Below are 24,176 nucleotides of genomic sequence, written 5' to 3' on the forward strand. Positions count from 1 at the left end.
GCTAGAAGGGAGGAATAGGCTGCAATCGGACCTAGACAGGTTACAGGGGTGGGCGGACGAGACTAGGATGGGATTCAACACTGACAAGTGCAAGGTGACGTACCTGGGGAGGAAGAACCAGCACCATACCTACAGGCTGGGGAACTCCCTTCTCATCAGTGCAGAGGCAGAAAAGGATCTTGGAGTCATCATTGATGCCAAGATGAATATGGGAAGGCAGTGTGGGGATGCAGTCAGGAAGGCCAACCGCACCTTGTCATGCATCCACAGATGCATCTCAAGCAGGTCCAGGAAGGTGATACTCCCCCTCTATACGGCACTGGTCAGGCCGCAGCTGAAGTACTGCGTCCAGCTCTGGGAGCCGCACTTCAAGAGGGATGTGGACAACATGGAGAGGGTCCAGAGGAGGGCCGCTCGCATGATCAGGGGGCAGCAGGGCAGACCCTACGAGGAGAGGCTACGGGACCTGCACCTGTTCAGCCTCCACAACAGAAGGCCGAGGGGGGATCTAGTGGGCTGTTACAAACTAGTCAGGGGGGACCAGCAGGCATTGGGGGCGTCCCTGTTTCCCTGAGCACTACCAGGAGTGACTAGAAATAACGGACACAAGTGGCAGAGGGTAAATTCAGACTAGACATCAGGAGGCGCTACTTCACTGTTAGGGTGGCTAGGATCTGGAACCAACTTCCAAGTGAAGTGGTGCTGGCTCCTACCTTGGGGGTTTTTAAGACAAGGCTTGACAATCACCTTGCTGGGGTCGGTTGACCCCAGTACTCTCTCCTGCCATGGCAGGGGGTTGGACTTGATCTGCTCAGATCCCTTCCGACCCTACTAACTATGAAACTAAAAATGGCCGTGCCAATGAAAAAAGCCCTCAGTCAAGACCCAGCTCCAGAGCGAGACGCATGACTGAAAGCGGCCGTGCCCCCAGTAAGCTCGGGTCCTGGCAGACCCCCAACCAGACCCCAGAGTGAGCTGGCAAGTAAGTGAGGCCTGCAGCTGGTGAGCACTAGGCAGTGGGGCAGCTGAGTGGAGCCAAGGAGGGTCACACCCCACCCAACAACTCCTACTTAGCCCAGCCGCTAGGGAGCCACACAAACAGGTGCGCTCTGGGTCCAATACGTGAGTTAACGTGAGAGTTCGTGTAGAAGGGTGAGCAGGAGGGGCACAAGGCTCTAGGCAGTGATCCTGTAGAGAAGGGACAGTGCAGCAGTAGCCCAGGCTGCTACCTGTACGATGGTGGTGATTATGCTGCACCCTGAATATCCCGGCCCCTGCGGCTGGAGCCCCCCCCCCACCCAGTACCACTGAGGCATCTACCCAGACAGAGCCCATGGCTCCAGCCTCCACCCAGATGGAGCCCCTGGCTCTTGGTTGTGGGGGCTGCCTGGCACGTGTGCAGGCATATGGGCTCAGGAGCAAGGACATCTCCCCTTGTGGGGTATGCTCCACATTAGAGTCGCTGAGTGCCAGATAGCAGAGCTCCAGGCTGCGTGCCATCAGGCATGGTGAAGAGGTGATTGATGCCTACCACCAGGCTGTTTGCCTGAAGAATGAGGGAAGAGCAAGGAAGGCTAGCAGGATGATAGTGTTCAACAGGAGTCCCTGTGCAATCCAGCAGGGGTCACTTTGACAGGGCTTTAAACTAAGCTCACTGGAGGATGGGCAGACAACCACTGGTGCAAGCCCACCAAGTGATAACCTCAGAATTAGTAAGTCATACAGTATAAGGGACACAAGTGAATTCCCAACAGAACTCACTCCTACCCCAGCCCAGGGATGGGACTCTTTTAGGAGTGCTGGGAAGCCTAGGACCTCTGATGGCAGGCTTATTTGCCTGTACACAAATGCCAGGAGCCTGGGGAACAAAGGGGAGCTGGGGACATACCCCATCCCCGTCTCTGTCCTTGCCCCCGCTCCCTTGGGGAGGCATCGCTGCCTGCCCTGCATGAGGAGCTTACCTTCGGTAAGTGTCCCATGTCGGCCCCGGTGCTTCTGCTGCACTCCGCACCCAGCTCCTCTCCGGGCAGGTGCGCAGCCTTAAAAAGTTTGTGCGCAGCAAGATTTTTACTTGTGTGTGGCCGCGCACATGTGCAGCTTAGAGGGAACACTGCTACAGACCTCCTAACCAAGAGGAAGATCTTGACCACGCATTTGCAGGGGAACTGGCAGAGGCTGCACACTCCCAGTGCATGGTTGTCATGGGTGACTTCAACTACCCTGACATCTCATGGGAGGAGCACACTGCCAAATTTGATTGGTTGCTTAGCTTTGTCAGCTACGCTGGTGAACTCTACTTGTCTCAAGAAGTCTACAGGCCAACAAGAGGTAAGACGCTCCTGGATCTAGTACTGGGCAAAGGGATGATCTAGTGAGTGACCTGAGAATCAAAGGGAAGCTGGGAGGCAATGATCATGAGTTGATCACTTTCTCTATCTACCGCAAAGCTGGAAAATCAGTCAGCAATGCAGAAATCCTTGATTTTTTGGAAAGCTGGCTTTCATAAGCTCAGAAGCCTAGCAGTTGCTGAGGCCCTAAGGAACCAGGATTTAACAGAGAGGGGAGTCCACAATGAGTGGTTGCTCCTCAAGGATGCAATCCTTGAAGCACAAGGGAAGTCCATCCCACCCTGTGGGAAAGGTAGCAAAAGGGCTGGGTGACCCCTGTGGCTCAATATGGGACTCATGGACCTCCTGTATCTGAAAAGAGAAGCCTACAAGGTTTGGAAATCAGGTAACATTACCAAGGAGGATTATTCAGCACTGGCCTGCACCTGTAGGGAACAAACTAGGAAAGCCAAAGCCAACACTAAACTGAAATTGGCTATGGGAATCAAGGACAATAAAAAGTTCTTCTTCAGATGCGTGGGTAGTTAGAAGAAAAACAAGGGCAACACTGGACCCTTGCTAAACCAAGCAGGGCAGCTGACATCTGACACCCAAGACCTACCAGCAACAAACCCATGCTGGGGATCCCTCAGGATGTTGCCATCAGCTAGTCTGTTAAGGATGGCCTCTTTGATAATCTTTTCCAAGACCTTCCTGGGATAAAGGTCAGGCTGATGGGCCTGTAGTTTGCCGGATCTACTTTCCTCCCTTTCTTGAAGATAGGCACCACATTGGCTTTCTTCCTATCTTCTGGCACTTCACCAGAGCACCAGGAGTTCTTGAAGATCTGTGCCAGGGGCTGGGCTATGATGCTCGCCAGCTCCTTGAGTACCCTGGGGTGTAAACTGCCAGGGCCAGCTGAATTGAAGCTATCCAGCCTGTCAAGGTGTTCCTTCACAAGGTCAGCTGCGATGGAGGGTAAGGAATCTTCCTCACCCCGGCCTCCCTGACCCACAGTGGGCAGGGGCATCCCATGGGCCTGGTGAAAAACTGATGCAAAGTACCCATTTAGCAAGTTGGCTTTTTCTGGGCATTGGTTGTCAGTTGTCCCATCTGGTTTAGCAGCGGTCCAATGTTGTCCTTGCTTTTCTTCCGGCTCCCCACATACCTAAAAAAAGGACTTTTTTTGTTGTCCTTGATGTTTGTAGCTAGCTGGAGTTCGGTCGGCCTGCACGACTGGGCTTTTGAGCTTTTAATCTGCTGCTTGTCTTCGTGGGTGTGAGGATGACATCCCGGTGAAGCCAGAAGGCAGCTTCAGCCTCACTGGGGCAGGCAACATTTGTGCGTGCCCTTCCCCGGGCCCGTGCGCGGCGTAAGCGTGTCCTCCCCTGCCGGGGGAGGAGGCTCCTCCCCCGCAGCTCTCAGGCTCGAGCCCGGGGCGGGGCCAGCTGTTTTGGCCGGTGGGCCGCAGGCGGGCCTTTCCCCCGGCCCCTCGCGGGGCGGCGCCCGCCGTCTCCATGGTTGCGGCGGGGCCATGGCGGAGCCGGCCTGGAGCACGGACACGGGCGGCGCAGTCTACCGCTCCCGCGACCCCGTGCGCAACCTGCGCCTCCGGTGAGGGCCCGTCCCTGTCCCTGTCCCTGTGCCCCGTCCCCGTCCCCGCGGCCGCGGGCTCACCGCTCCGTCCTCTCGTGCCCCCACCAGGGTGAGGCTCCAGCGCGTCACGTCCACCGGCCTCCTCCTGCGGCGGCTGCCGCGCTCCGCCAGCCCGCCGGGGAAGCAGCTCCTGGGCCCGGCCACCCCCAGCACCGCGGCAAGTAGGTGGCGTCAGCCCCCCCTTGCAGAGACCTCCTCAGAGCCGGGCCGCCTCAGCCAGGTCTCCCCGAGGAGCCTCAGGGCTTCCCGCCCTACAACCCCCCGGGGCCTCCGCCTGCTGCTGGCGCCTGCAGTGGCTTGTCCACACGTCTGCTTTTGCCCCTGGTAGTCAGCAGTGCAGTGACACCCGGCTCAGCAACCTGTGGCCTGCAGGCTGGGGCCGGGCGGTGGAAGTGGTGCTTCAGCAGCCAGATGTACCCGCTTCTCCACCCCAGACTGGGTCAGTGCTGGGCAGATGTTAGGAGCCAGGTTTTAGCAGCCAGACTGACCCGGTTTGGGGGTGTGATATTAGAACCCAGCTGCTCCTGCCGCTTTTCCCAGTGACTGCACAAGAAAAACACCTGCCACTGCTGTTTCCCCCCAGCCCCCCGGAGAGAGCCTCTGCTCACAGCACTTTTCCCTGCAGCAGTGGGGGCCTTCAGCAGCTGTTTTCCCCGATGTCTTTAAAAAAAAAAAAAAAGAAATTTTTTGTGGTTCAAGCCAAATCAAGTCCAAATCCATGAGTCAGCCCCAAACCATACGTGCCCCTACAACCAGCAAACATCCTCCACCTGCCGGGGGCTTCAGATACTTCCAGTGTCTTTTGGTGGGTATCAGCCTGGAGGCTTGGGGTTTGGATGCCCCCAAGTTTCGCTTGCCCTCAACCATGTGGCCACAGGAGCAAGCTGGGGTGGAGTGTTCCATTTCCATAAAATAGGCATTAAGCTCCAACTCCTCGGTAGGTATTAAACTGTGCCAGAAGAACAGTTATCCCTGGGAGGGCTTAAGGAAAACTGCCTTCTTGGACCCGGATACATGGTGTTTCCACTGCCAGGTAAGTTTTCCTGTGCTGTTGTGGGGATGAGCACCAGCTATAGATCACAGAGAAAAGCAGCAGTGGTGGGTGCTTTCTCTGTCCAGCTGCTGCAGAAAGCACTAGTGACAGCAGCTGGACCCTCACGCCTGCCCACGGTGCATAAGCCCACCTCTAACCTGAACTAGGTCAGTCTGGCTTGCAGCTTGAAAAGGTTTCCCCCTCCCTACCACCATCAAATGCTTCCTCTCAACTAAGGCAGGTCCTGCCCCTCTTGGGTTCCTCTGGAGCAATAGTTGGATTTGAGATTCAAACTGAAGTCTTTCAAGCCAGGGTGATGCAAGTACAACCAGCCTAAGGGGCTGTCTCTTTGGAGATATCTTCACGAGGAAGAGCAGTTGTCTAACTTACTGTTAGATATAGGGCTGTTCAAGTCATGGGGCTCTTTTTCTTTCCTGCAAAAGAAAACAAGCAATTCCTCCCTGTTGTCTAGTTTTATTTCTAAACTCAGAGACCCACAGAAAGCAAATGATGTTCACAGGGAAAAGCAAATTCCTTGGAATATTTGTCAAGGGTTTCCAAGTACCTCTATAGCATGGACCATGTCTTAATCCTCCATTGGACACTTTCCCTTGCATTTAGTCCACTCTGTTTACTATCACCTAACATGCCGATGGCAGCTACAACCACTTACATGTAAAAATGATATGATAAGGACTTACTGCATTTGTAGTTTCTTTAATGTGGTATTAGAGCTGGAAAATGTACAGAAAAGCATCCAGCCCAATAGTTTGTCTAGATCAGGGATTGGCAACCTATGACTCGCAGGCTGAATCGGGCCTACAGAGCCATTGAATTCAGCCTGCGGACATGAGGCTTTGGCGGTTGGCGGGGCTTCAGCTGCGAGTACGCTTCCCATGCCACCATAGAGAGAAGCACCAGAAGCCTTGCTTGGATTTGAATGTAAGCTTCTTGTTCTCTAGGTATAAGTGCTTTGGGAATTCAAAGTGTGGCAGTGTGGCTACCTTGTGAGTTCCAGGTGCTGCCCGTAAACCAAACAGAATGGAGAAGAAATGCTCAAAGGCCTCTCTTTGCTCACATTTCTGAAGTAGGGTTAGAGGGTCAAGTGAAATATGAAGCAGTGGTCTGACACCTCTTATCTTCTAGGTGGCTGTCCTGATGATGAGGAAGAAGAGGCAGTGATTGGATGGCAGGAGAAACTCTTCAGTCAGGTGAGGCAGTGGAAGAGAGGGAGGACCTTGCCAGCAGGAGGTAGTGCTCACGTCACTGCTGGGGAATCTATTTCCATTAGCACTAGTGCAAGAACCTCTAGTGTCTTCTTCAAATGGCGAAGAGGATTAGAGGTTCCTGTGACTCCCAGTCGTGCTGCTGCAGTTTAGAAGGGGTGGCTACTCTCTGATATCTTGTATGGTCTGTGCTAAATTAGAGAACAAGAGCAATTAGAACTGGTTTCTGATGTACTTCTTGGTGGCTTTTCAATAATATTTTCTCCGTGTGTGTGTGTGTGTGTGTGTGTAAACACCAAAAGTACAGCTTGATTTCTGTGAAATATTTTGAGGACGGAAGTCTGAATTTATGTGTAAAGCACAGCCTTAATGTTTCCTCCTTACTCTCACAAGAATTAGCCATCTTAATTTTTGCATAGTTAGTTTCTATGAAACTTCCTTAGATGTTGACCAAATGGTAACATCTGGTAACATTTTTTTCCACAAATATTGTTCTCCTACAGATAGGGGCTTTTTGTCTTCAGTTGAAACATGGCTGTGACCTAAATTTTCACCATTTGTTTGATGGAGCTATCCAATTTAATACTACAAAGACTCTGTGTACTGATTACAGCCACTAAAGCACTAAATCAGCCTTAGCTCAGTCCTGCATTCATGTATTTGAGCAGCTTTATTCAGCCAAGTCCATCAGAAGGAATGGAACTCTCTGCATGAGTAAATGTATTGACATCTGTCTCCAGGATCAGGCCACAAATTAATGCAGTAATAATTAGAAATGACAGGGTCAAACTACAACAGACAAAATGGAAGATGAATACGGAACACCACTTCCAGGCAGCAGAGGGGTTTATCATTTTGTGGAATTGCTTCCCCAGGAGAGAAGTGAAAATCCTGTTGCTTGAAACCTGCTTAAAATGAAATCACATGATGGCCTTTGTAAGAATGAATGTGTGGTTGGGCTAAAGGTCAGAAATGCAAGTTGAAAGATATCAAGAGTTTTGTTTCTATCTGTCCCAATAACTCTGTGTGACTTCAGGTGAGCCATGCTTCATCTTTGTGCCCAAGCTCCCCTACCTTTAAAAGTGGCCCAAGTCACTTTCAGGCAGTGGTATTGTGAGAAGAAAATGGTCTGTACCTAGAAGCACCTTGGAACCCTGTGGGTGATGTCAGTGCAGGAGTACCTCAAGCCTTGGGGAATGGCCTCGTTGAGACCTGAAGAACTAAGGGTAGGGCTAAAACAGGGGTGGGCAAAATACAGTATGGCCTGTGGGCTGTATCTGGTCTGCCAATTGATTCTGTCTGGCCTGTGGCACCATCAGAGGCCAGAACCGGACCTGCCCCCTGTCCATGGGCCAAATAGAATCAGTGAATCATTGGCCGGCCCATGGGGGGCGTGTCTGGCTTCTGCTGGTGTGATGGGATGCTGGGCAGAAGCACCCCCACCTGCCCGGCACTGCATGGCAGCTAGGAGATGGAGTCCAATCCCATAGGGTTGGTGGGCCAGGCTGCTTCTGCTCAGTGTGTCCTGTAACACCAGAGGCCTGAAGCCTGCCCGCCTGCTCAGCACTGCACAGTGGTGGCGGCAGGCGAGGGGGGGATCTGAGTCTCCCTCCCTGGCTTCCTCCAAACTGGGGTTTGCACAGTGAGTGGGGGAGGGGGGAGAGGGAAGGCTAAGAGGTGGGGGCGTTCCCCATCCCCTTGCAGCTGGGCTCTGTGGGGCTGCAAATGCCCCAGCCCTGCCCCTCACACAGGTTGGCTCTTAGCTCCCTTCCTACCTGCTGGCAGTCAAGCTGGGCAGCACAGGGGCAGAGAGCATGAAGGAGCAGAGATAAGATACTACAGCCCCAGGTGGGCTCATGCTGCCACTCTTGCTGCTGTCCTGGTGCCAGACTTGGCCTGGCTTTGGAGAGCTCATGTGTGTGTGTGCGCACAGATGCTCATGCAGCCCTCAACAGCTCACTGAAATTCATTCAGTGGTTCTCCAGTCCAAATAATTGTCCACCCCTGGGCTAAAAACTGGGCTTTACAAAGGCACTTACCTTGCTATGGCTTCTTTAAAAAATCTCAGCCGTGAGGCTTTTCCTGGTTCTAATCTCTGCTATCCATGTTATGCCAAAATCTCTGTTTTTACTGTGCCATTCCTAGTTTGAGGTGGATCTGTATCAAAATGAGTCAGCCTGTCAGTCTCCCCTGGATCGGCAGTATCACCAGGAGATCCTGAAACTGGAGAAGACAGGAGGCCGGAAAAACTACCGCATCTTCACCTACACAGACCATGACCGATTCACCAACCTGGAGGAGGTATCTGTTGTTAATCATGCCTAATTTGTTGCTGCCTGTCATCTCTCTCAGCATGGCCAGGTCCTGCATCAACTGAACCCAAGGACTCTGAGAGGACAGCTTTTTAGGGCAGTAGAACACACTACTTCTGCAAGGTACCTCCCACCTACTGCTCCAGTTCTGTCTCTTTCTGAGAGCTGCACAATGAAAGCCAAGAGGAAGCTGTCAAAATGGTGGATGACTTAGCAAGGTAGAGCTTCAAATGTGCCAAGTTAAAAGAATGGAGGATGAAATCTGCAGTCACTTGACAGCTGGGCTATTTTCTGTGCCCTAGAGCAGCTAAGAGGAGCATGCGTGTGTATCTATTTACATGTTATTGCCTGTGTTCTTGCTGTGGCCTTCGGAGCTCAGAAGGGAGAAGGACAGCTCTTTTCAACTCTTTTCTGGCATTAAATGGTTCTGCCTTTCTCATGGGAAAGAGAACCTGTTCCTGTGTAGGAATAACAGTCTCACTTCCTCCCTTCTTTTCTAGCACTGTCAGAAAATGACCAACTCAGACTATGAGGTGACATCACATCTGGCAGAAAGGATGGCCAATGTGAGGAGGAGAAGACAGGACTGCAGGCCTATGTGAGTACAAAGAATGACTCAGAACAAACTGATGTATGAGTGCCCTTGCCCTTGGAACCTGCGAGTGGATTCCAGCACTGGTGCCCATCTGGGTCTGGCTTCTCCATACAGAGCCTGGTGCTGTGGTTTTTCATGCTGGGATCCCAGGGTGTGCATCTCACCATGTACACTGTTGTTTACATTGGTGTCATGATGTGTTTTATAGAGTGGCTTGGAGATTGTGGATAATAGCATTTTGTGGTATCCTTGGCAGGGAGGGGAGCACTCTGAAGTCACGAATCATCACCTGGGAGCCCTCGGAAGAATTTATTAAGAATAACCATGTCATCAACACCCCTGTTCAGACCATGTATATTATGGCAGACTTGGGAGCATATGGAAAGTAAGGAAATGCTCAGAGTGAGTTGGTCTGCTGGATGTGAACCTCTATTCTTCCCCTCTTTATCAAAGCTCCCACCCCTTACACAAGTCACCAAAAGGGGATTGGAGGACTCCCAAGAGCTTCAACAATACCAGCTGTTGTTTTCTCCTACTTGTTATCTCTGTGGGAGGCATTGTACATGTCTTCCTCCCCTCCTCCCCCTATCTTTCTGATGAGGAGGGATACAGATGGGTCTGAACCCCCTCTGCCCTATGCACACATGTGAGCTGTCATTCCAAAGGTCTGCCGGCTCTTTTCAGACTCCATTGCTGTTTCTTGGTCTCTGTCCCAGGCTTGGCCGCAGGGAGTATGAACATGTTCTTTGCACAATCAAGGTGGACAGCAATGGGGTGATCACAGTGAAGCCAGATTTCACAGGCACCAAAGGTGCTTACAGGTGAGCTGGGCAGGACTAACTGCATGATGAGGGACTGAAATTACTTTTCATGGGTCACCTTTCATACTGTGAAAGGGGGTTTCTAGTTCGGAGATCCTGCAACCTAACACTTTGATTGGAAGCATGATCTGAGATGCCTGCAGGATAATATCATGGTTCTGCCTGATGTCATCTTATCATTGTGCCTGTTTGTTGAGGCTCTTGAACAGGCAGCTCACTACCCAGGTAGGTTAGAAAGATGTATTTATATGGAGTGCTGTCACATAGAGCATTATGTCCCTTTTCAAGGGGAAGGGAAAAGCTCTTCCTTGGGACTCCCACAAGAAACAGGCTTATTTGGTCTCCCTCTCCTGTTAATAATTCATGTAAATAGTTCCTTAAGTAGGACATATGCCATTTGCACCCCAGGGGCATGTGGCAGTCTAGGCCTGAGAGCAGGTCACAGAGACTACTCTGAGTTTGGTTTCCCATGACATAATGTTCCATTGTATTGAGTGAGGTTGTCCCCAGGTTAAGGCTACAGTTTTGTAACTGGTTTGTTGCAAGTGTGGCTGGCTGGGCCAGAGGAGAATGAGCCAGGATCCAAGGCAGCCAGGGTGCGAAAGAAGGTCCAGAGTGGACTGGGATAAAGTCCCAGGGTGGACCAAGAGTAAAGGAATAGTCCAAGTGAGGACAGAGGGAACTGGAATGATACAATAAATACCATTTGTTTTGGAGCAGAGTCTGTGGTGCTATGGGACAGTCGGCACTCTGATATCCATCTTAAAAAGAAGAAAACACTCTCTCCTTCCCGGGAGCTGACTGATAAGAAGGAGCTCCAATAGGCATGAGTGCTACAGATCACAGAAGCCAGGAGCTAAGAAGAGCCAGGGTCTTTAAGACCTTTGTGAAGCCATACTAGGGCTGTCTGTCAGGAGACAGACTGAATAAGGCTGGTTCTTGGGGAGTTCTGAGAGAGAGCTTTCCCCTTTCCCTTGAAAAGGGGAAGTTTTGATCCTTGGGTGACAAGGGCACAGACATATATATACTGATGGTTTTCTTAATGAGCCCCTGCTGCTGGGTAGGCCCTCATGAGTGGGTGTATGTTAGGGTTGTGGCTGCTTCTGGGACTATGTTGGGGTTGGCACTGGATCTGTTCCTTGTCTATTCTGAGTCTTGTTCATTGTGTTTTGGTGCTGTGCAGGATTGAGATGGATGGTGAAAAGCGAGAGCTGTGGAAATACACCATTGAGAATGCCTCACCCCAGGTGAAGCAAGAGGAAGAGGAACGGGAGCAGCGCGTGTTCAAAGATGTAAAGACCTGCTTTGCCTAAAGACTGTTGGGTATTTTGGTTCATATGACACAGATTGAGACAGGACCTGGAATGATTTTTCTGTATGCAAAAGAGATCTATTTGTTGCTGTCCAGACTTGGTTCTCCTTTAATCTGATACAGGGAAGCTGAGTGAAGAGAAGTGCAGCACCAGTTAGCATGGCACTGAGAATGAATAATCCCTGCTTGCCCAGTCTGGAAATCAGACAGCTGGTCTGTGTTCCAGCTCTAATTTACCTTGGGAGTTCGGCTTTTACTGGTGTGGTTTTGTAGTGTTTTCTCTGCTACAGTATGAGTAGCTAAAATCACTCATGACTAAAGTCTCCTGTAGCATTTAAGTTTTCTTCCAGTCCTGAGCTTCTGTAGCGGAAACCTACTGTAGTGACTGTTGTTTTTTCCTTGTATCTTAGCTGAAAGAGCTTCAGCCTCAAATTTCTCATTTTATAGCTGTCTTCTTGATAACAGAATTATTCTCATTAGGGCAGGGGTGAGCAATTATTTTGGCTGAAGGACTTAAAGAGTTTTGGTGAGCTGTTGAGGGCCAGGGGGGAGGTCAGTTGATCCTATCTGGCCTGACTCTCACTGGCAGAAGCCTGAGGAGGAAGGGGTGCATCCTTCACCACTCCATTCTGCTGCAGCTGGGGCCAGGCTGGGCAGCATGCAGACTCCACTGCTCCGCTGTATCTATCCCCCCCAGCCTGGCTTCCTGTTGGCTCTGTGCGGTCCTGGCACTGCAGCTGCTGGCAGCTGGGCCCACATGGGACAGGGTGCAATGCATTGTGCTGAGTAGCTGTCCCACTCACCGCAGTTAGCCACTGCCGCCACTGTGCTGCACTGGGAAAGTTGGGGGTGGCTGCCCCAAGCCAAGCCCATGGCTGGCATGGACTAACTGTGCCACAGTGGCAATGGCTCATTGTGGCAGGTAGGCATGATGGCTATTTATTGCACTGCATCACGCCCCATCCTGTGCGGGCCCAGCTGCCAGCAGCCACAGTACCAAGATTGCAACTGCAGTGCCAACAGGAAGTCAGGTTTGGGAGGGAAGGGGGATGGAGGAGTCATCTCAGCCTGGCTCAGCCCCAGTTGCAGCAGAGCAGAGCAGCCCAAAACACAGTCCTCCCTCCTCGGGCTTCTAGCAGTGGCAGGCTGATTAGGATCAACTGTCAAGTTGAATACAGCCTGTGGGCCATATTTTGCCCACCCCTGCATTAGGAGAACCTGTCCCTCCTTGTCCCTTTCTCTCTTAGTTCAGAGGTCCACCTCTCTAATTATTTCTTTCCTTGGTTGTTATTCATTCCAGACTTGTGGTTTGTCTCTCAAATTTTTGCATGTGCTGTTAGTGTCATCTGTTTCAGACTCTAGGCTCCTTGCGTAATTAAAATCAACCAGTAATACAAACTAGTCAGAACTCATATCTAGCATAAAACTGCTGTTCCAGTACTCCTTTATGCCTCCCAAGAAATTCTTACAGCATAACTGTCTTCTAGCATATTCTAGTTGATCTATCTGCTACCTCCCTGCACACCTGAGAGTAGTAGTTTCCAAAACAGAGAGTCCTTTCCAGAGAGATGTATTTAGAGATGTTCCTTCAATTAGTGGAACTGAAAAGACCTTCTCTAGCTCTTCCTTCTCCAGCCACTTCCCTTGCTGAGCTTATCCTCCTCCTTCATCCTGTCTGAAGCAAGCTCTAGATCATTCCCTCTGTTTGCATAGAACATCTATGATCTGTGTATATCTGTGGAAAAGTTTGAGCATGTGATTTTTTCATTTTGAGCCTACCTTGTCCTGGATTATTGTGGAAGTAGATACTAGGCCATTTGTGTTAAACCATCGCTGTTCTTCACCTTTTCCCCAAACTACTTTGAAGACTGCCTAATAATCAGTCAGGCTGTTTGAGCACATATTTGGTATCCTATTTGGTAGTGCTGAGACTGCAATCCAGGAGTCACTACTGAAGGGATTCCAGTGCTGCTAGGACTTTTTCATTGGAAAGCTGAGATGTCCATGTGTCCATCCTCTCTTCAGCTGAGTTCCTAGGTCTCCAAAGATATTCTTGCTTGATGTAGTTCATTTCCTCCTTCTTGGTGTACTCAAACTTCATCTTTTTATTGCCACTTCTGCAGTGCAGGTACCACTTCTCTTTATGTGTGTCCCTGTGGTTTGGGGCTGTGTTCCTCATGCATCTCCTAGTTTGAGATTGTTTGCTGTGATGAGTCTGGAAATTGCAATGGTTGCTGTAAAGTGGCTTGCAAGTACTTTTTTCTGATTCACTCTTGTTTTTTTCAGTTGTATAGTCGTCACAAGGAGTATCTTAGTGGTCTTGTTGGCTCAGAATTTGAGATGGTGAGTAATATATATCAAAGGTGTGGAGTCCTCAGTATTTGAAACATTAACAAATAACTTTGGGTTATTTTGGATATCTGCATGCTGTTCAGTCCTGTATATCATTCAGACCTGCAAATCACTCAGCTAGAGTACATGTTTTGTTCAAGCCCTTGTTTTAACCTCACATGTATTGCTCAAAAAATCACTGATATTTAGAATCTCTTCTGCTTGGTTTTTGACCCAATGGGATGACAGGTTTTTGAGTTGAGTGTAAATGAGATGTTTCCTTGCATAATTCAAATCGATTCAGAAAACCTCTTCCAAAGCTGTGTTACACTTAAGCTTCAGCAGGAATCATCTAGGGAGAGAGAGGATTGTGGTTTCCATTAGAGGTGCACCGATACATCAGTCCATATTGTTTCAGCACCGATAAAAGGAAAATCGACATTATCGTCAATCAGGTTTTTTTGGCTAATGTGGCCAATAATGTCTCTGATAAATGCTATGTGCATGTGCACAGCTGCTGTATGCACTTGGCCAGGAGTGCAGCCAGGCACCTTGGAGAGCAGCAACCAGTTAGTAAGTCTGTTGGGGGGGGAAGGGAATAGGGGAGAGAAGGGACATGGAGAGGGCAGATCCAGGCCCCTTCAGCGAGGGAGGGAGTAGGGCTGGGGCTGGGGCAGGAGCAGGGGCTGCCCAGCCGGGGCGGGGTAGGGTGTGGGACGGAGCCACAAGCAGCTCATCTGGGAGGCGTGGGGTGGTGCCAACTCCCACTGCTATGTGCACCCCCCGGGGAGGCATGCAGGGCTTATGTCCCCCAATTCTGCGTGCGAAGCTGGAAGATTACCATACTCTGGTAATCAGGTCCTTTGCAACATTTCAGGTGGTGAGGGTGGGCTGCTGCTGTGGGCTGCCGCTGCGGGCTGGGGGCAGCACTGGGCTCTTTCTAGTGGGGGTGCGGTTGGGCCAGGGCTGTGCTTGTGGTGGGCAGTGGCAGCGCTGAGAGGGGGGCCTTGGGGCCATCCCCACTCCTTCACTGCGGGGGCTTTCATCTGCCCCCCCATTCCTCTTCCCTCCCCCCACACCTTCACCCCAACAGACTTACCAGCCCAGCACTGCTCTCCAAGCTACCGGGCTGCATATTGGCAAATGAATTGGTATCAGCCGATATGGCTTGTTAATAATTGGCCATCAGCACTGGTCCAAAAAATCTTTATTGGTGCACCCCAAGTTCTCACAAGTTACTAGTTTTAGGGGCACCACCTGAAATGTTGCAAGGGACCTGATTGTCAGAGTATGGTGATCTTCCATCTTGTGGGGATTGGGCCTATCTGAAGAGTGTGGGGAAGAATTATTCAGTTCTTGGACCGGATCATGTGAGAAGTTGGGATGTTTGCCCTTGGGTGTCTTCTCTCCTTTCACCAGCAGAGAGCTAATCAAAGAGTTAGGGTACCTAGCATAAGTGATTGAAATGTCCTGCAGTGACCAGGTGCCATTAACGGAGGGCCCTCTTGAGAGGGGGTTGACAAGGATCAATCAGTTGTCATTGAGCTGTTTCTCTCTCTCTCTCACCCTCAGACGCTCCCTGGTACACTCCGACTCTTTGTGAATGGAGAGATAGGTGAGTGTCTGTTTCAGATGTGTGATAGAAGCTGGTGTGCTGCCTTTTGGACCCCTGCACTGAGGAAAAGTTTGGGGAGTTTGGGTTTCCGGTCCAGGCTAGGTCAGAAGCACTGAAGGCTGTTGAGTGATTCACTCCTAGCACCTCCCATCACTTCTGGCTACTTGCAGATGTGCCACAAGACAACCTAGGGCAGTAATGGGGACCACAGCAAGGAGAGGAATTTGTCTGGAAGTCTCTGTAGCCTGGGTGATGTTGTGGGGAAAAGGATTTTAGCCACTCAAGGAAACTCACTTTGGGAATTTTGTCCAGTTGCTATGAAGAGCCTGCTTTATGCTCACCAGTTGCAGTAATTTCTTTTTCTCACTGAGAAGTTTTTGGAACCCCTTAGCAATGGGACTGCATCTCCCAGACAATACAGTGGCAGCAAGGAGTTTGGAGTGTGATTAGGAGACCCCATTTTTATGGGCCTTTCCTTTCAGTTTCAGCCCAAGGCTATGAATATGACAATCTCTACGTTCATTTCTTCTTGGAACTGCCTGCTTGTGAGTATCTGTGGTTTAGTCCTTGAGTCAAAGTCCCAGACATGTCACAGGCCATAGGAAATCAATCAGTGGTAGGATCCATTAGATTAGCTTTTTTCAAAAGCAAGAAAAAATTCATTTGATGGCTGCCATCTTGGCTGGTATTAAGATTCTACTCCAGAGCTAAAAGTATGATATTGCATGGATTGACCTAAACAAGTGGGCTGTATAGTGGCTCTCACTGCCTGGTGTTTCATTTTCATATGCTCTGCACTAACATTAAACCAGCTGGCATGGCTTTGGTGTGCTCCTTCCTGGTTTTTGCATGGCTGTGTGACTTTGACTCCCAGCTGCAAGATGTTCTTTAGCGATGTGCTGCATCACACTATGGAAGACCCTGCTGGCCTTGATACATGCACTTGTACTACTCTGTTATTTGTCAGGCTCTGAGCCCAGCTGCCTCTATTTTAAATTCTTAGATGTCAGTCTCATTGGGTAATCTCATTAGTCATTAATCTCATTAGTAGTTCTTGCTACTTCTGTCTGGTGTCATAGCGTAGGGGTCACAGAATCATAGAAAGTTAGAGTTGGAAGGGATCTGAGGAAGTCATCTAGTCCAACTCCCTGCTCAAAGCAGAAACATCCCCAACTAAATCACCCCCCTCACCATTTTGTTGCCCTCTACTGGACTCTCTCCAGTTTGTCTGCATCCATTCTGTAGTGGGGGGCCCAAAACTGGACACAGTACTCCAGATGTGGCCTCACCAGTGCAAAATAGAGGGGAATAATCACTTTCCTTCACCTGCTGGCAGCACACCTATCAATGCAGCCTCCAATGCAATGCCGTTAACCTTCTTGGCAACAAGGGCACGCTGCTGGCTCATATTCCGCTTATTGTCCGCTGCAACCCCCCAGGTCCTTTTCTGCAGAGCTGCTGCCCAGCCAGTCAGGCCCCAGCCTATGCTGATGCATACAGGACTTTGCATTTTTCCTTGTTGAAGCTCATGAGATTCCTTCTGGCCCAATCTCCCAATTTGTCTAGGTCACTCTGAATCCTAGCCTTCCCTCCAGTGTACCTACTACTCCCCCCAGCTTGGTATCATCTACAAACTTGATGAGGATGCACTCTGTACCATCTTCCAGATTGTTGATGAAGACATTGAACAAAACTGGCCCCAGGATCGACCCCTGGGGCACTCCACTTGATACCGGCTGCCAGCTAGACATTGAGTCATTGATTACTACTCTCTGAGCCCGATGCTCCAACCAGTTTTCTATCCACCTTACAGTCTGTTCATTCAGCCTGTACTTCCTTAACGTGCCTGTGAGAACATTGTTTTAGCCTTGCTAAAATCAAGGGATATTACAGTCACTGGTCTCTCCACATTGACAGAGCTAGTCACCTTGTCATAGAAGGCAATCAGGTTGGTCAGGCATGACTTGCCCTTGGTGAATCCACACTGACCGTTCTTAATCACCTTCTCCTCCAAGTGCTTAGAAATGGATTCCTTGAGGATTTGCTCCATGATTTTTTCAGGGACAGAGGTGAAGCTGACTGGTCTGTAGTTCCCTGGATCCTCCTTTTTCCCTTTCTTTAATGATAGGCACTGTATTTGCCCTTTTCCCATCATTCGGGACCTCTCCTGATCGCCATTAGCCTTCTGTTGGTTTCTTTCTCTCTCTCTCTGGTGGTACAGCCATTGTCTATGTTTGATTGTCAAATAAGATTTAGGTAAGTCCAAGTGTTGTTGATCCCATAGTACCCAGTCTCAGGGATCTCCCTAGAGTAGTAGCTGGGTGCAGCAAAAGGGCAGTGCAGTCTCCAGGGGAGCTCACCATAGAGTAAGTGTCAGGGGCCTCACACTCTCCCCTGAACTATGCTGCAGGCTGCTCTAGAACAGCCCAAATTGCCACAGGCTGAGTCCTGCCTCATGCTTTTTTTTCCTACAGGACTAGTCTTCTTGCTCATGGTCTGTTCTTCTGTTGCCAGATTGGTCGAGCCCAGCTTTCCAGCAACTCTCTGGGGTGACGCAGACATGTGCTACCAAGGAACTAGGCAGGGTAAGGGGCTATGATAGTGAAGTCATGTAGCATGATGGGCTTCTGACACTGCTACTCCTACAAGGAGAATAGTGTGCTCGTGCTTGCTTCCTGAGCGGAGTAATGCAGTGGAATTCATGTACTCAGCAGGGTGCAGTTCTCATTCCTGGCATCTTCTTGGGGACTTCCAAGATTAAGGAGATCATGTATTCTTTGTGGGACTGATCATGGCCAGGGCACCATTGACTTGTCCCGTCCCCACCCTGGGCTGCTCTTGACATGTGCTGCACAATGCAGGTAATTGACTGATTTCTGCCCTGTTCCTCTTTCCTAGGACAAAGTGGCTTATTTCTCCTACCCATTCACCCTAGAGATGTTTTTCACACAAGAAGATGAATCAGAAGGTGAGATTCCTTGTTGCCCAAGGGCATCTTTGTCTAAACTTCCTTGCTAGTGTATTACACTATAGGCACCACACAGCCTGACACACAGTGGCCCTTCACAGGAGTTCTTCCTATGGAACAAGGGGAGCAAAGGGCAGAGTTTTCCATTCAGCAGATGTTTTTGCTGTCACTGTATGGATGTAATATATCTAGCAAATAGTCACACCCCAGGGAAACATTGGCATGAGAAGTCCCCGTAGTATTTAGGGAGCCTGTTCTCCATAACCAGCTGACCCTAGTGAGGCTTGTTTAGGATTCTTATAATTTTTATCTCCTTTCAGGCTCTCTCCCCCAGTGGCCTGTGCTCTACTTTGAGGTTCTATCACTGGATTTCTGGCAGAGGTACCGTGTTGAAGGCTACGGCTCTGTAATACTGCCATCAGCTCCAGGTAAAGTCTCCCAAATGGACAGTATGTCAAGTGGTTGGAACATTAGATGCCACTGTCTGGAAATTCTCCTTCACAAGCATAGGACTCAACCGATTATTTGGTTCTGGAAAGAGATTTCCATCACTGCATGCTGAGGTGATAATTTGCCCTAAATGAAGCACTGAGGAAAAACTTGGTTTGTATCATGCAGTATTCAGTGTTGTTGGTGGGAGACAACAAACATTGCTGGCTTTACTCCTTCCCTGTTTCCATCAGGTAACATTCAACAACCATATGCTGGCATTTTATGCCATTACCATATGATAGGAGCAAAAGTAAATCCAGGATTTTACTGCAAGAGTAGCTGCATGCTCTGCTCCCAGCCCCCCTCTCTCACCCCCTAAACTTCCCAGGGCTGGCAGATAGTGCCATAGGAGCAGCCACCGGGGACTTATTTAAGTCTCCAAAGCAGGTAAGCATTCTCCCTTTCCCTCCCTACTCATGTCCCCTCTCCTCGCCTCCCTTCCGGCCCACCTTCCGCCACTCCGCCCCCCACCTGCCACTGGTGCTGTCTCTGCTGTCCTGGGAGGAAGGGGAGCTCCAGATCCACTCCAGGAGGGTAAAAAGGGTCCTGGTCCCAGCAGCAGTGAGCAGGTGGATTCCCCCTCCCCATGTCTGTTCCCAGGTTGGAGGGGAACACCCAGGGGGACCATGCTGGGAAGGGTATCCCCTTCATCCACTGCTGCCACTGCTGTCACTGTTTCAGACTGAGCCCAACCCCTGCACCGCCCAGCTGGAATGGGACAGGAGCTCCCCTTGCCCTTGGAACAGTGGTGACAGCCCCAGCAGCAGGCAGGGAAGTGTGTGTATGTGTGGGGTGTAGGGCATGCTTCTGAGCATGGAGGGAAAGCAGGGAATTCTTACCTATTTTGGGGATTTAAAGAGTCCCCAGCTGCAGCTCCGGCTATGTGGTCAGAAAAGTGGGTGCATCCACGCCAGTGCATCCTCTCTGGATCCACCCTTGGGTAGAAGTAATCCTTCTCTACCCACAAGGGTTGGAGAAGCTGTTTGCCAAAAGCTTTGAGTCTTGTAGATGGAAAGTGCTACAGAAATGCAGAGCATTATGTAAATGTAATTCTTCTGCTCAGGGAAGAATGTGAAGTCTGATATTTAAGGGCTTGGATTTTTAAATGCATGTGGTTGCTCTATTATTAGCTGTATCTAAGTGGGGTAGGTCTGCTAGGTGTTCAGGGAGTATGTGTTTGTAGGGGAGGATGGGGGCTGTCACACAGTCTATTTTCATCCAGTCCAGGGCAGGGAAGTAGCTGGCCATCCTCCTGTGTGTTTCTCTATGAGAATATGGAATTACCTGTTTGCTTTCCTCCTTGTCCTGGTACAGGGTTCCACACCCTGACAGTCCCCACCTGGCGACCTGTGGAGCTGGGGACAGTCTCTGAGCTGAGGAGGTTTTTCATTGGTGGCTCCCCTGAACTGGAGGACATGACTTATGTCAGGGTGCCAACTACCTTCAAGGCAAGTTTCACCTCAGGGGTTGTTTTGCTCCCTCATAGGGGACTATAGATTCTGTTCCTCCCATGGGAAGTCACTGAGGGCATCCTGGGCCAAATTCATGCAGGGATGAGCTGAGGTCCCAGTCATGGGAGCTTTCTTGAACCCATCCTGAGAACTGGTCCCCTTTTGGATCGCCTGAATATGGACCAAAAAATAGGTGGATCAACATGGCTGAGCATTCCCTTGTCAAGGGGTCCTGCCAGGAGTTCTTGTTTATGTGAGGCTTGCAGTACCACTCCTGGCTGTGGCCTGTCTTCTCAAGGGTGGTGATTGGTTCAGCACTGTTCACAGCAGCACTGAATTCCTTTATATCTATATAAGGGCAAGTGTGATCTCTTCTCTTGTATGGGTTGGGATTACATTTTGAAGAGAAGAGTAGAGTTTAACCTTTCCCCCCACTACACTGTCAGCTTCCCAAAGAGCCCTGTCCTTAGCACAGCTGAAAGCTATGTCTGCACTTCACAGTATCTTCTGGGAAGCTGGCATCCAAGCTTCTGAGCTGCTTCAGAACAGGGAGACTCCATGCACCAGTGCTGCCCATATCTTCTTGAAAGGGATCCCTTTCCCTGGGGGTCAGCTTGGCTTCACCAGCTGCAGGCAGGACTACTTTAATTTGTCTTATACCCACAGGGAGAGCGTCTGAGCCGCTTTGGCTTCCGCACAGAGACAACAGGGAGTGTCACTTTCCGGCTTCACTGCTTGCAACAATCCAAGTAAGTGGTGCCACATCTTCCCCCAGTTTGTGTGCTGGTGGTTCTAGACATAACCCAGTTCTCTGCTTCCATGCAGGGCCTTCTTAGAGTCCAGTGCTCAGAGGACGCGCATGCAGAGTGTACTGGACCGGTTGGGAGGCGTCAGCCAGCAGAGCTCTCTCTACACTGTCCTTGGTGAGTTCTTTCTTTGTCTTGGCCAAATGGGGAACCTCTGGTTCACTTTGCTTACTTCAGAAGAAGAGGAGGAGGGATTGGTGTGTTTCAGAAGAAACCATTATTGTGTAGAGGCCCCCTCTGGCTTTCCTCCCTGCAGAGATTTTTTGACTGAACGCAGAACAGAGGGTAAACAACTGCATGAAACATCAGTTTCCAGTGAGTAGCACAACAGAGTTTCCGCTAGGGTAAAGCCTTTGCTGAGCTAGCAAAGTCAGTGAATGATCAGCCTGATCAGCTCATCTTACAGGCAGGCATTGACTTCAAAGAAGAGCCTTGCTGTTCTATGTCTCATGCAGTGGAAATTGGAGCAGAAGTACCCCTTAGCTCTGACAATGATATAATATGCAGCTAGCATGGGGTACTGCAGCATGGAGCCAAAATTGGTTGTGTGGGAGGAGGATGACGAGAGATAGCTGTGGTCTCATGCTTCACTGAGGGTAAAGTTAGTCATAGCCAGTGAACTCTCCCCGTCCAGACAGAGAAAGAGATAGTCTGTTTTGAGGAGGGGCTATCTTAGCTAGCATGCTTCCATAGGTGCTGAATCAGTCTCGGTTGCTCTGTTGCAGAGGCATTCCAGAAGGCACGGCGACGGATGCAGGAAGCACGTGAGAGCCTTCCTCAGGACCTGATCAGCACCTCTGCCTCCACTGTGCACCAGCCATGACTATCCTGCTACTCTACTGGACAGAAGCCTAGCAGAACTTCCCTCTGCTAGAAGTACCTCTTATACTACCCATGTTAATTGTGGCATAAATGGCAAGGATGTTACACATGCATCCAGTTTAAGGAGCCATAAAATGGTAAACCAGCCATAAAGGTGTAGAACATTTTCTGGCTGGTTTGTATGGCACCTTAAATTGAATGTATGACAGATCCAGCCCCAGGACCAAAAAGCAGCTGGTTATCGGCTCCAGCCCAGCCCCAGACTTGTGGGTATCTGGCTTTCAACTTGCTGGTATTGGGGGAGTCTTGGATCATGATCCCTGGCAAGTAAAAGGGGCACAATTAGGGTATGATGTGGCATGGCAGGAGGTGTGATTGTTGGAATTTGGGATCAGCTCCCATGGTGTCATTAACGAAATGTGTGTCAGTGTCCATAGTCTCATCTCCTGCCCTTTAAAACTTTACAACTACTTCCTGCTGCATTTGTCTGGGGGAAAGGAGAGTAGGATGCCCACCCCCTAATTTTTTCCCTTGTATCAGTACTGGCATAAGTAGAGGAAGCAATTTCCCTTTCAGCTTACTACCTTAAAATCCCATTTGATGCTCCACGTTAGAGTCACAACCTGCCTTGGAGCTGGATGCTTGGGACCCTGCTTGGGAGGGTAATGAGTTGCCAGGCTGGCCTTGGTGCTAATGTCCAGATACATCTGTTTAGAGTATTCCATACATGGTTTGATACAAGGTGAAGCTGTCATGCTGATCGTGGGAGAGATTCAGGAAGCCTCCAAAAGCTGAGGAAGGACCTCAGGCCTTAAGCCCTGGAGATAGTAGCCCCCTTCCTTCTTGGGAGTGGTGTCCAAGAGAGGTTTTGTACAGAACCCAGGGCAGGCTCTACCCTGCTTCCTGTGACCCTCCCACCAGCAGTTCCTTTCTGCTAGCCCTTCATCAAAAGCCATCAGTGCAAACCAAGCTTGGACCATGGGTTTGTCTAAGAGTGCCAGTATTGCATCAAGAAGTGTGAGCACATACACATTATGCTGCAAGTCCTGCCCTGATTAAACTCAGTCATTCCATGATCTGCCTGCTGCAGATGTACAGCAGGGCAGTGATGGAAGGTTAACAATGATGCAGGGTGAGGATTCTAACTCAGATGGTTCAGACAACACCTTAGCAGTTTTATTGCATGACTAGATGGCAGTTCTCTTTGCCATGAAAACTCACTTTTGGTCACAGCTGGAGCTTTGTTACTAAAAGCTTTGCAAAATCTTTGCTGGATTTTTGGCAATTGGCAAATCTCAGCTACATTAGTAACTGACATGTTCTCTCTCCTGTAAGAAGGTGGTTGGAGGTTGTGGGATTGTGCTACTGCAGTTCTGTGTAATGAAGTATGTAGGACCCGGACAAAGGACTGTTACTGTTAACAATCAGCCTATGTAGAAGTTGGGTTGTCACTAAAACTGATTGTCTCCATCTGTGTCTTATGACTGGGTCATTTCTCAAATGAAGAGCTGTTTATCTACACATCTTGCATGCAGCCAAAACTTACAAAGAGTCAGACATATTATGGACATGCCAGGTCAGGTGCCTCGTCCCCTGGCCTGTGTCTCCAGAGCTCCAAGAAGAGTGCTTGAAATGACTTCCCATCATCACCTAAACTGCAGGGGAGGAAGGGACAGAAGTCTGCTGTTCTGAGTGTTTAACTGTCTTAAAAGCAAAACCATCCTTTCCCTTCCAGTCAGCTCTGGCAACTCTAGTCACTTTCCAATTCCTACACATACCAGCCTCCTTCATTGTAAAACTCTGATTCACTTCACCAGCAGTAGTAGGCATCTGTCTGTCTCACAAGACAGAAGAATTGTGCTGAATCATCAGCTTGCTGAACATGTGCAGATAGATGTGACTGTACAGCCCAATACTTGAGTGACAGTCCCTTCCATAGTTTTCAAATTTGAAGTTTGTATCAAACAATACCAAATGTGGTGTGGGATTCTTCCTGAGGTTTCTCAATGGCAGGGAGATGAGAATCAGTGAATATGCAGTGATTCATTTACAAGATTCCCTTGGGAATCTCACCAACATCACAGTGTAATCACTGTCACTGTTCCCCTTCTTCCCCATTCAGTACAGTCTCTCCTTCCACCCCTTTCTCTCTTTTCCATTTTGATGCTACAGAGAAGGCCCCTCTGATCTCTTGGTGGATCTGGCTGCTCTAGGAATTCACTTTCAGGTCTGTCTTGCATCTGACCTGGGGGAATTTTCTCAGTCTACTCTTAAGCTCCCCATCCTCCTGTCACCATATAGTGCTGGGGGCCTGGGAAGCCAGGATTCATGGGCAGTTGTTTCCAACTAATGCCTTCAATATGTGTGATTGCTTTCCGGATAGAGTTACATGCATGATGGTCATTGCCT

At 49.8% G+C, this 24,176-nt stretch overlaps 1 protein-coding gene and 1 long non-coding RNA gene across 5 annotated transcripts; one reads left to right on the plus strand and one right to left on the minus strand.

The window, feature by feature from the left end:
* The first annotated feature begins 3,809 nt into the window (after positions 1-3,809).
* MKS1 (Meckel syndrome, type 1) lies at positions 3,810-23,235 on the plus strand. Of its 4 annotated transcripts, XM_019546414.1 has the most exons (18): positions 3,838-3,941; positions 4,032-4,144; positions 6,163-6,227; positions 8,388-8,543; positions 9,055-9,152; positions 9,406-9,534; positions 9,866-9,970; positions 11,154-11,262; positions 13,569-13,625; positions 15,186-15,228; positions 15,711-15,773; positions 17,743-17,813; positions 18,127-18,196; positions 18,517-18,624; positions 20,003-20,136; positions 20,806-20,888; positions 20,965-21,062; positions 21,671-23,235. In XM_019546414.1, the coding sequence occupies exons 1-18, from the start codon at positions 3,862-3,864 to the stop codon at positions 21,766-21,768; spliced, it is 1,680 nt and encodes a 559-aa protein (XP_019401959.1). In that variant the 5' UTR covers positions 3,838-3,861; the 3' UTR covers positions 21,769-23,235. The 4 variants fall into 4 exon arrangements, with proteins under 4 accessions (XP_019401960.1, XP_019401959.1, XP_019401961.1 ...); XM_019546415.1 differs by lacking the exon at positions 4,032-4,144 and having other exon boundaries at positions 3,810-3,941; XM_019546416.1 differs by lacking the exons at positions 3,838-3,941; positions 4,032-4,144; positions 6,163-6,227 and adding an exon at positions 7,327-7,468.
* LOC109317622 lies at positions 4,923-14,856 on the minus strand. The gene is made up of 3 exons (XR_002103081.1): positions 14,846-14,856; positions 8,174-8,178; positions 4,923-5,026 (listed from the first exon to the last, which is right to left on the minus strand). It is a non-coding gene; the product is annotated as an uncharacterized LOC109317622 (long non-coding RNA).
* Positions 23,236-24,176: the final 941 nt, after the last annotated feature.

Source organism: Crocodylus porosus, unplaced genomic scaffold (assembly GCF_001723895.1).
Source record: "Crocodylus porosus isolate Cpor-Errol unplaced genomic scaffold, CroPor_comp1, whole genome shotgun sequence".
In the NCBI taxonomy this organism is placed as follows: Eukaryota; Metazoa; Chordata; order Crocodylia; family Crocodylidae; genus Crocodylus; species Crocodylus porosus.